The sequence below is a fragment of the Grammomys surdaster genome, unplaced genomic scaffold, assembly GCF_004785775.1.
Source record: "Grammomys surdaster isolate TR1022 unplaced genomic scaffold, NIH_TR_1.0 255, whole genome shotgun sequence".
Classification (NCBI taxonomy): domain Eukaryota; kingdom Metazoa; phylum Chordata; class Mammalia; order Rodentia; family Muridae; genus Grammomys; species Grammomys surdaster.
In genome coordinates this window covers 4155176-4167452 of record NW_021604696.1, presented here as the reverse complement: position 1 = coordinate 4167452, position 12277 = coordinate 4155176, and the positions used below count along the sequence as shown (strand labels likewise).

Sequence of the window (12277 nt, the reverse complement as noted above, 5' to 3'; positions counted from 1 at the left end):
ATTGACACACATACATTGACACACATACATTGACACACATACATTGACACACATACATTGACATACATACATTGACATGCATACATGCCACCATCCCCTACAGCTCTGGAGTAACATAGAGATCATGGTGGAGGAACTTGATGTATTCTTGAATTCGGTTACAAGTACTTTGTTGACAGTTTTATCCTCTGTTCACTGGAAAGATTGTTTTATAATTTTATCTTTTTGTGATTTCTTTATCTGGTTTGGCTGCGAGTGTAATAATGCTGGCTTCACCAAAATAATCTGGAGGCACTCTTTCTTTTTCCCAATATCAAAATCCATTTTACTGGCCCACAGAGGAACTTCTCCCTAACCTGTTCTCAAGTTAAATTTTCATTAGCTTTTAGGTTGGTATCAACATATACCAGTTTCCATCAGTGTGAGAGATATCACAAAAGAAGAAATACATAAATATAAACTTTCCTTATGAGCTTGTACAAAAGGTGAGTATTGGCCCTTGGTGGCTCACGCTGTAAAGCCAGCACTTAGGAGGCGAGGCTTAGAACACTGGGCAGGTAAGCCCAGAGGAGAGCCTCCCCATGCTGTATTAATACTGCGAAAATGGCTGTCTACCAGAGTCAGTGCAATCCACATCAAAATTCAAACAAGAAACCAAACAGAGTCATTAATAATGGGGGAAGTAAAATGAACAGATGTTCCATTAAACACGTGAAAAAAAATGTTAAATCTCACCAGCCATCAGAGAAATGCAAATTAAAGCTAAAAAGAGAGTCCATCTCAACCCAGTCCATGGAAGCCGTTAAAAAACCAAATAATCACATGAGCCAGAAAACCTGTGTTCAATCCTTTGAACCCAGTAACTGTGGCATGTTACATACATACACACACACATGCACACGCGCACACACACGCATGCATGCAAAAACACATAGAACATTTGCAATTATTTTTATGAGAGCAAACATCCTATTTGAACCTCAATTAAGCAAAATGCTATCCATTTTTTTAAAGATTTATTTATTTTGTGCATGAGTACACCGTAGCTGTCTTCAGACACACCAGAAAAGGGCATTATGTCTCATTACAGATGGTGTGAGCCACCATGTGGTTTCTGGGAATTGAACTCAGGACCTCTGGAAGAGCAGTCAGTGCTCTTTTTCTTTTTTTCTTTCTTTTTTTTTTTTTTTTTGGTTTTTCGAGACAGGGTTTCTCTGTGCAGCCCAGGCTGTCCTGGAACTCACTCTGTAGACCAGGCTGGCCTTGAACTCAGAAATCCACCTGTCTCTGCCTCCCCAGTCAGTGCTCTTAACTACTGAGCCATCTCTCCAGCCCAGCTATCCAGTTTTTTGCTTTTTGTATATTTATGTTTTATTTTGCTTTGGAATTTAGAAAATACATTTCACGGTGTCACCCAGGCTGGCCTTGAACATGAAACCCTTCTGCACGCATCTTTGAAGTGCTAGAACTGCAGGTGTGCACTACTATGCCCAACCATAATGTTATCTTGAAAATGTCACTCGTCACATTAGTAAATATAGCTTCCAAAAAGCTGTACTCCAGTGTTTTATTATGAACTTTATGAATAAAAAATTTTGAGTAGTACATTTGCTAATACATTTATAGTAATTTGATAAGAAAAAATATTACTGTGTACTCAATATTCTATATATTTTATGAAGATTCATATGCTCAATCTGACTTCAGTTTTAGTATTTATAATTAAATGCTTATGAAAACAAACCAATTAAAGCAGATACTCTGAAGATTAAATAAGACCTAAATGTCGTCATTGCAACCCTACTGATAGAATCAGCTAGTTTTGGACAAGGGGAACCTCCCATTGTAAGACTTAAGAGTTTTCAGGAAGAAAAACACCTTTTAAGACAAAACTCAGTTCTAAGCAAATCTCAGTGATTTCCAGAGAATACTTCCACCTTCAACCCTGGTATTGTCGACTATTATTAATATATTTTCCTAGAAGTACATAACTTCAGTTCTGTGTGATAATATCTATATACACCTATAATTTTTAAAAAACTGTAGATTCTTTATAGCCACTTGACAAGAACGACAGATGGAAATTGTTCTTACACTATTGGACATTTTTAAAGCCAACTAGCTGGGCCTGACCTGCTACTATGTATCAATCCCTTGCCTTGGAGTGGATTCTCTTTTTTAAAACTTTATTTATTTATTTAATGTATATGAGTATACCATAGCTGTCTTGTGGTTGCTGGTAATTGAACTCAGGACCTCTGAAGGAGCAGACAGTGTCCTTAACCACTGAGCCACCTCTCCAGCACCAAGCTGAAGGTTTTTGAGTCAAGTGAAAATGTGCGGGGAAGTTGGTTAGTGAGAAAGACAACAGCGTGGCACCTTCCGAGGAAGCCGCTCACCCGAGCAGACCATAAACTGAGGCACCCTCTGTGTTGTTTTTGTTTTTAAGGAGAAGCACGAACCGCATGCAGAACAGCAGCACCTACATGGGCGTTTCTGCCTTCAACGGTTTCGGAAAGCCTTGGCTGACTAATTGAGAAAATGCAGAAGATCTTGCAGACAGATGACATCACCGACAACCAAGTTCTTAGAAAAAGAAAGAGGAAACGGTCAGAGACCGTGAACTCAGAAAACGCAAACAGTGCTCCGGATAAAGCACAGGTTGGTATTCTGTTGCTTTGATTCAATCTTACCTAGCGCAGCAGAAAGTCTGCAGTTCTCCGACATTGTTTCTCGGCGTTGTTTCTCGGCACTTTCTCTCATTTCTTGTAACTAGTCCTTTTTAATTTTTTATCCAACCGAGGGAATATAGTTTCTGTTCTCTTTTTAAGATTAAGTTAGAAACACTGACAACAGACAGTTTTCCTGCTTCATTTCAGCCAGGACCAGATATAACATGGTTCAAATTTTGCTTTCTGTTCTAAACAAAAGATCATTAAACTTTCTGAAAATAGTTTGCCTCCCAACATATTTTATGGAAATTGGTATATTTCTTCATTAAGGCTTACTCTTTGCTTTTCTCTTTAGAACTTAGCTTATGGCTGTCCTCACCACCCCATTCCCATCCTTTGCTTTGAAAAGCTTACTAACCGACATGTTCATTCTGTATTTTTATTTGCATGTCTTTATACAGTCACACATTTGTACATGTTTTATAATTCATGTAGCATGTCATATTCACACATCCTTAAGCAGTACCGTCTCCCTCATAATCCCATCTCTGACCCACTTTGTAAAACACGAAATCTTAATTTGTTCCAGAATTTTTTTTCAAAAAGCATCACACTCTCCAAAATTATTCATAAGACTTGATATTGTGAGATGCATATAAATTATTAAACATAAACATATTCTGTGGAGAAACAAATCAACATTACCATCAGCTTATAGAAAAATCTATCCACTTTTGGTTATTTTTCGAGCTGAAATCCATTGATTTAATAGAACTATACTCCACAGGTTATATTTGTATGAAATACATACGAGAATGACTTGTGGTTTAGAAATCACTTGTTTGTTTCTATTTATTTGACTAGACATTATAAGATTGCATGCATTAAATGCATTAGTGATTAACTGTAAGTCATCAGTAGTTTCCCTTCGAGGCTTTTAATCAAGAGAGTCCAGATTTGAACTCTCTACTCCATGCTCCCTGGGTCTCCTGGCTGTATATTGTATGAGTCTGTGTCAGCCTGAAGGCAGTCTTGTGAATCTGTCCCTGTGTCTGTCCTTGTGTGTCTGTCTGTTCTGTCTTTGGATGTCTGTCTTCTCTGTGTGTGACTTTCCATGTTTATGTATGTCTGGTGTATAGCTGTGATTTGACTCTGTCTCTGGCAAAGGGTTTGTCTGTATTTATTGACCAGCACAGAAAGCATCACATGGAAAGACATGGGATGCTTTATAGAAATGGTTAAGAGTTTTATAAGGCCGGGCAGTGGTAGCACACGCCTTTAATCCCAGCACTTGGGAGGCAGAGGCAGGCGGATTTCTGAGTTCGAGGTCAGCCTGGTCTACAGAGTGAGTTCCAGGACAGCCAGGGCTACACAGTGAAACCCTGTCTCAAAAAACCAAAAACCAAAACCAAAACAAAACCAAAAACAAAAGAGTTTTATAAGGGATTAAGTCACTGGCTCCAACTGACTTAGACAAAAAGCAGTTCTGCAAATGTCATCATTTATAGACCAATAATAAATAAATGGGTGCTCTTAACTGTTTTTAACTTTTCTGGTAGCTTTTACAAAGTTGCTTTTAACTTCTGTATCGGCTGCCTTCAGCAGATGATAGACATGCGTCACCCTGGGTCAGAGGCATGGCGGAGCACATCATTTAAGGTAAAGGCTACTCATTAGCTTAGGTCGTAAAGGTAGATTACAGGGAAATCCAAGGCAAGTGAGATCGACTGTTACATTGTTCAATTAAAGGGAAGAGGTTTATTTTTTGTTGTGTTTTGTTTTGTTTTTTTGTTTTAAGCTGAGCAGACAGTAGGCTAGCAGTGACCTCCAGATGTATTATTAACTCTGGCTGTGAGGTCCAGCAAAAGTTTCAGTCTTGGAGAATGTAAGGGATTACATTTCATTGCCACATAAGATGATTTTCTGAAGGTCCCCCCACAGTCAACATGCCCACAAGCAGTGTGCAGGCCTTTTTGCATTTATACTTTCTTATTAATATCAATATTTCTGGTTTTCATTAAATGTCTTGTAGCTTGCCAGTGCGGGCTCGAAGTTGCTCAGGAATAAACAAAGCTCGTGCTCCTGAGTCCAGTGGTGCTTTCTTTGACAATTTTCTGTCCTCCAAATCGTAATAGCCTTCCAAACCACATAATTCTGTTGGTTTCTACTGCAGTTCAGTCCCGCCAGAGATTTGATTTGGTCAAAGACCTGGGACTGAGCGACCTCTTCTTTTATTATCGAATCTGGGTTCAGCTTCTTTTCTCTCCAATTTATAGCAGTCACCTAAAGGCCTTTTGAAACAAACACTTGAAGGTATCCCTTGACTACACAGCATCTCGTTGGACTGGATCATCATCAGAGATCACACAGGGAAGCTCTTGAGAAAACCGAGATGAACGTCTACCTTCTGCGGACCTAGGGAAGTAAAATGGAGTGTTTCTCAACTCTGGAAGATGAACACTATGGGACTCAGCTGATTTAAATTGCGCCTTGCACTCAGTGCTTTCTTATGTCTTCTTGCAAACTGCTGATACTGACAAAGCAACTAAAAGGCAGCAAAATTGTCTCTCCAGCATCCCTGGGTGTGTGGTCTACCATCCTAGGCACTCTAGGTGACAATTTTACCTAATGTCTCACTGATAGCTAAGAGAAGTCAGTGGCTTTTCCCCACACCACTCTATGCCTTTGGGGCCCACACGAGTATAAACAGGTGTCCTGTTTTAGGTATCCCCGCTTCTGTGCACCACATTTTAGACTTTTGTGAGGTTTACTGCAAAGATCCGAATAGTGCACAGTAGCTTATGTGAGGTAGAAATCGGTCTCCCGCTCACGTGCTTCCGTCTGCAGTTCCATGGAAGTCACAGTGATGAGGGCCCACTCACACAGTTGACCCCTCTTCCTCAGCTTTGTCTCTGTGCCCAACACCTGCTAATAACTCCCCTTCTTCCCTCCCTGGCCCCCTTCCTCCCTCCGTCCCTCCCTTCCTTTCTTTCTTCCTCCCTTTCCTCCTTCCTCTGGTGACCTTGCCTGAATTTCTTTCTTTCTTAAATGAGCTTTCTAACATTTGAAAGCTAGAATAAGGCCAATTATTACCCAAGGGATTCTTGTCTGAACAGGCATCTTTCAGATTTCAAAATACCGTCCATTTATATTTACTCAAGCACGTCATTTCCCCCCTAAGACTTGGACATATAATGAGAGTATACTAGCTATGGTGATTTTCATGACATTTGTAGGTATGGCATTCATATCCCTACAAACTCACATATATAGTGAAATACACACAAGCTTGCGTATCATCTCAACATTTGGAGATGGCTATATCTCTTCTACCAAAGTTCTTGATGTTCCTGTCTGGTACCTAAGTATCCATTACCTTTGCTGAAGAGCCCATTCTTCAAGGCCCTTTGGAGATTCTGTTGGCTCCATCTTCCACAAGGCTCTAACACATTGTGTATTCTCTTGCTTTATCAGTTCCCCAAACACTTGCCTGTCTCTTGACTTCGACATGAAGACCATTTGGGTTTTCTAGCTGCTTTGCTTAAGCTCTAGAGAGTCTAGATGCTAGTTTTCAACCGTTTGTCCAAACATCAGTTTAACTGTCTCTGATCTATGGCCCAAAGAGGCAACATGCTGCCCTGAGGTCATGCCGGACCCAGGGCCTCTTCAGAGACATTAGAACACAGAGATGACAAGCAAGGAGTTAATTTGCTGTTCTGTTGTCCCTCTCTTATGTGGATGTTTACCTCCTAGGTCTCCATTCCTGAAATCTATCATTTCTTCTAAAGGATCCAGTGAAGGAGGAATGCAGACATTTGACTCTTATTTTCTGATATTCCTGATCTTTATTCTCCACTCCTCCTCTAAGCACCAGAATGTCTCATAGCATGAGATTTCCCTGTGCCTTTCTCTCTTCTACTCTCAGGTTAATTTTTGAAGAACCTTCATGCATCTGAATTTGGTCTTTACATAAGCCACTTTACACTGAAATTTTCCAGTGATATGTACAGATACACACACACATGCTGGTTCTAATATATGTGTGTATGGGTATTTGTGTGTATATACATGTGTATATATAAATGTGTGTGCATATATATATATATATATATATATATATATATATATATATACACACACACACACACAAATATATATATATATTAATATATACATATATATGCATACCACTTCCAGTGGTTTTTTTAATCCCATCATAGTTTGAGACATTTTAAATTATAGTCTCACTTTTTGACCTCGAAAACTGTTTCTAAAACTAAAAGATGAACATGAGCTTCTTTTTTGGGTGACTCTGTTCCTTCTTTCCTCTGAGACAATAAACCACAGAATTAGCTCTGTGACAATCTCAAGAGAGAAACCATGAACAGAAACCACAGAGAGGGAAAGAATAAGAATGAGCTACAGGCAAAGAAAAGCCTTTTCTGCCCCCACAGTAATCGAGACGGTAAAGTGCTCACTGTGTGCAACATAGTATGAGATTTATAAATACCAGATCCAGAGTACCTAGAGTGTATGCTCGGGAAAAGAAGCTTGGGAATAGAGAAGGAAGAAGCCTTCTGAGGCACACAAAGGAAAGAGACACTGCACTGTGGACAGGGAGACTGGGGAACATTTTTTTCTTCATATGTTTAGTTAAGAAGAAATAAACTCCAATAAAACCACTTCCTATCCTCAAGATAGCCCTCCATCTGTCTGCTGCAGATGCAGTCGTATGCAGCCTTGCCTTTCTATACTCGGTCTCTTCCCTCCCCACCACAGGGTTTATGCCTTGAACATGCCAAGAAACTGCTTCGCCACTGAACTATGTCCCTAGCCAGCTTTTTGAAAAAACAAAGCACAGACATACGTAAACATATATTACATAAGACATACATAAATACATGTTACATATCATAGATTATATATTATTTATAATACATGTTTCTAAATAATTTATCAATCATTTCAATTTCTCATTTCTGTCTCTCACTTGGGAGGGCTTTCACTATGTTGTTTAGAGTTGCCATGTTTCTAGAATCAAGTGATCCTCCTCCCTCAGCTTCAGAAGGAGCTGGCACAGGAGTGTGCTACTGCACTGGTTTCTTCACCTTGTAAATATACAAATGATGCATTGTATATTTACCTCTGGAACGTGCTTTATGCACTTAACATTGTATCGACATTGATTCTGCATGGCTCTTATTTATCCACCGTGCGGTGCTGTGTAAATCCTACCATCTGAGTTCAGTACAAGTTGCCCCATCCTTACAGTAGACACTTGGATTGTCTTTGGATTCTCACTGTTATGGATTCTGCTTCAATTGAAAGTCTTGGGTTTGTTTCCTTGTGTGCACACACTGCCTTGGGGATCATTTGCAAGAGCAAGGGGAGATAAGTGTCAAACTTCATAGGATAATATTACAGTGCTTTCCAAAGTAGGGTACCAAGTTCTCTTCATACACCAACATATGGAGAAGCGCAGTGGTCCATGCCCACCCTGTTTAGTTTTGTCAGATTCCTTGGGCTTTGCCCAAATGGTAATTGTTGGTGATTTTGACCTTCTCTCTGTGACTGTTCACTGATGAGGTTGAATATCTCTGTGTCTACTGATGAGCCATATACATTCTCTATATATGTTCTGTAAAATACATCTTTTATATCATTTACTCATTTTTCCATTGAGTTAGTATTTTGGTAAACACACTGCAGATATTTCCCATTGGCTCTTATGGTCTTTTTTTTTTTCTTGTATAATCTGTCTTATGAATAAAAGTTCTTCATTTTAATTTTTTTAAAATACTGTGAGCAGTTATTTTATATCTAGGAAATTCCCACCCAAGTTGAGAAAACATGCATTTATATTTCTTGTACAGTTTTTGCATTTTGCTTTTGATGTATAAATTCTTAATGCATCTGCAGGGATTTGTATGCAGTCTGTGTGGGGGTGTATGCATGTATATGTGTATCCATATGGAAACATCTACATGTGGGTGTATGTGTGTATAAATCTCTGTGTTTCAGAGTGGTGGTCCATGCATATGTGTTTATAATGACATAGGGATCCATTCCGTCTGTTTTTCCAAGTTCCAGTGAGCCAGCATCCCTGAGGCCTTGGTTGGGCAGACCTCACATCCCTGCTGAGCTACCAGACCTCTCTGTTCCACATCACAGCCCCTCAGGCATCCAGGTTTTAAAACCTCTATTTCTTGGTAATATTGACTGTCTCTGTGTCAGCACCAAACTGAATTATTCTGAATTTTTAATAACACCTTGAATTTATGGAGGAAGTCTCAATTTCTGATAATTCTTTAAGAATTCTTTGGCTATTCCTGGCTCTTATGCATACAAATTTGTAGTCAGTTTCAAATGTGTATTAGAATTGCATTGACTTAATATAGTTCAATTTGAGGATAACCGGTATTTTTTACTTATCGCTTTTTTTTGTTTTGTTTTTGTTTTTGTTTTTGTTTTTCGAGGCAGGGTTTCTCTGTGTATCCCGGGCTGTCCTGGAACTCACTCTGTAGACCAGGCTGGCCTCGAACTCAGAAATCCGCCTGCCTCTGCCTCCCAAGTGCTGGGATTAAAGGCGTGCGCCACCACCACCCGGCTTTACTTATAGCTTTTTATCTCTGAACTTTTCCTTCCACACTGAAGGTTCAGGAAAGGCTTTTTCTTTTCCTCATAAAGAGTTTGAACACTTTTGACTATTCATTAGTTCTATCTAGTCTCAAAACAAGATACAAGCATAAAGATAAAAGACTTAGATTCTAAGATTGGAAAAAAGTCAACACGTTCTATAGGCATGTACTTGTTGGACATTTTCCTTGTAGGCTGGAGATGACAGCAGGGTCTTATGCATGTTCAGCAAGTGCCCTTCCTTTCAGCTCCATTCCTTGCTTCTATTTACTGAAGAATTAAAAAGAACATTTTATGAAAACACGAAATGCATACAGAAGAACGCAGATATCGAAAGTGTGTTTTCATGCATTACCACCAATGAATATACCATTAGAAAATTACATCAGTGCCAGCACACTAAGAGACCTCCCGTGACTCTATTTTAGCTGCCACCCTCTTCTTGTTCCTATGTGTGACTACTGTCCTTACGATATGTAGTGTCTTTGTTAATGGTAGCTGATGTGCAGAGCAAGAATTTGCTGGGAGCTTGCTAAGCTTAAAAAAAAAAAAAAAGGGCAAGGTTGTTGTTTCTGTCTAGTCCAGACTGACCTGGGAACTCCCTATGTGTCTCAGGCTAGCCTCCTATCTCTACTGACAAAGCCCTGGGATTAGAGACACGATTAGAGACATGTGTCACCATGCCTAGCATGCTAACACAGAGTAAGATTCAAATTTTGAAGTACTTGGCATGAGACAGGCTCCATCTCAGAGGAGCCCAGGTTTTAACAATGGCCTTGCTAAGTCTACTGTGCTATACAGTATTCTGCTTTTCACCACTTAGGTAGAAAATCAGACTCCTGTCTTCTGTTTGAAAAAGGGACATGAACCTTTTCGTGTGTCCTGTCCTGAGTTCTGGAGGGTGGAGGACAAAGCTGGGACCACGCATTGCAGCAGCTGCGTGTGGAGGCAGACATGCCTCAGTCTGATCAAGTGGTATTGGCATACGGAACATGGGGTAGCTGTTAAAGGAACTGCAAAGCGTCTTTTGTTGTCCCTGCTTTGTGTTTTAGAGAGATCCATATTCAGGAAATGCCTTCCTGCCTGGCGAGAGTTCCAGCGATGAGGAAACACCCTTAGAGGAACTGTCCAAGGAGGAACTTTGTAACAAAATCGAAAGCCTGAAGGAAAAACTGAGAAGCATCAGAAAGGAGAACAGCCGACTTCGGCAGTCTTTGGTCATGCTGCAAGGTAAACCTCAAAGGGATTGGCATTTTAGATAAAAGGGGAAAATGTGACTAGTGTAAAATATTTCATTATTGAAGATCAACAATTAAAAATGGAAAAGAAAATCAGTTCCCAGGAGAGTTCAAAATTGCACTTAAGAAATCAGTGGATAGCACTGGGCCTCAGAGAGGGGGAAGTGAGTAAGGTCAAATGAATGTACTGTGGTTTCCAGATTCCTGTCAGGACAACTCTAGAAAGTGGAAACTGTGATTTGCAGAGCCACTGGGGTTACTGGTTCCACAGGCTGCACACAGTTTGTGTTGGCAACAGTAGCTTAAGAGAATGCTACCTTCCAGAAACAATGTATTATGATCATACCAACATCCATTTCCTCTTTTTAGCTCCTTCCAGGCCCTCCCAACATGCCCCATGTCTTACTTAGGGTTTCCATTGCTGTAAACAGACACCATACCCAAGGCAAGTCTTATAAAGGACGACATTTTATTGGGGCTGGCTTACAGATTCTGAGGTGAAGTCCAGTATCATCAAAGCAGAAGCATGGCCACATTCATGCAGGCATGGTGCTAGAGGAGCTGAGAGTTCTACATCTTGTTCTGAAGGCAAATAGAAGACTGGCTTCTAGGAGGAGAGTCTCAAAGCCCACACCCACAGTGATAAACTTCCTCCAAGGTCACACCTACTCCTACAAGTCCACACCTCCTAATAGTGCCACTCCCTGGGCCAAATATATTCAAGCCACCACTCCCCACTATTTCATATTTTTCAAGAATTATAGTTCAGCACTGTATCCTTTTTAAACTGCTGATTAACAGGCAGTTATTGTATCTTCAGCACCATGATGCAGAGCACCAAGTACACAGAACATTCTGAAAATGTGCTTCTATGTGAAGAATTGGTACAGGTAGCACAAGAAAGGAAGTGAGGACCAGCCACCAGGAGGCACTACAGCCATTCAGACTAGCCTGATAGTAGCATCTCTAGGACCATAACTATGGAAATGACATAGACAGTTCCACAGAAGGCTTGGTGACCAGACAGGATGATATATGCTAGAAGATACGTGAATTTGGAGGTTGACAGGGTAATGAGTCCTTTTGCCTAAGATATTGTTAAATGTCAAATTTAACATCTCCAGCTTTAAGGACAACAAGCCACACGTGAGCAGGACGTTCATTCCCTTAACAAACCATTAGCCCTCTATTTCTTCACTTTAAAGATGGCATTTTTATAATTGTTGCTTTGTCTTGGTGACACTTTCAGAGGACAGAATTCCTGTTTTAATGTAATAGGTTTTCAAGCTTTGAATATGCTGAAAAGCTAAGACCAAACCTTAGACTAACTTGCCAGTAGAGCATTGTTTTCAGGCCACACACTTCAATTTCAGTGCCTGATCTGTTCACTGGCTATAAGACTTTGGTGATATCCTCCTTCTCTGCCCTCTCTCCCTGTTTCCACTTTCTCATCTACAAAATGGTGTCAATATGTTGTTTACTTGTTACTATAGGAATTGAATGAAACAATGATAAGTTCTGTACCCAGTGTCTGGCAGAACCAGGGAAACTCAGCAATGGCAACTTAGTATTGCCTTCATCTGTTTTTGTTTTTCTGTTTGTTTGTTTTTTGTTTTTTATTGACAGCAGAACAAACAAGAAAAGGAAAGAGAGAGAGAAAGAAAGAAGGAAGGAAAGAAAGGGAGGGAGGGAGGGAGGGAGGGAGGGAGGGAGGAAGGAAGGAAGGAAGGA

The 12277-nt window shown here is 40.2% G+C and overlaps 1 protein-coding gene across 1 annotated transcript in view; it reads left to right on the top strand.

The window, feature by feature from the left end:
* Bend6 (BEN domain containing 6) overlaps positions 1 to 12277 on the top strand; it is a 67734-nt gene that overhangs the window by 25223 nt on the left and 30234 nt on the right. The window contains exons 2-3 of the mRNA XM_028775476.1: positions 2450 to 2661; positions 10361 to 10538. Of these exons, the coding sequence (XP_028631309.1) occupies positions 2542 to 2661; positions 10361 to 10538 (298 nt within the window). The 5' untranslated portion in view covers positions 2450 to 2541. The remainder of the gene's footprint in view (positions 1 to 2449; positions 2662 to 10360; positions 10539 to 12277) is intronic.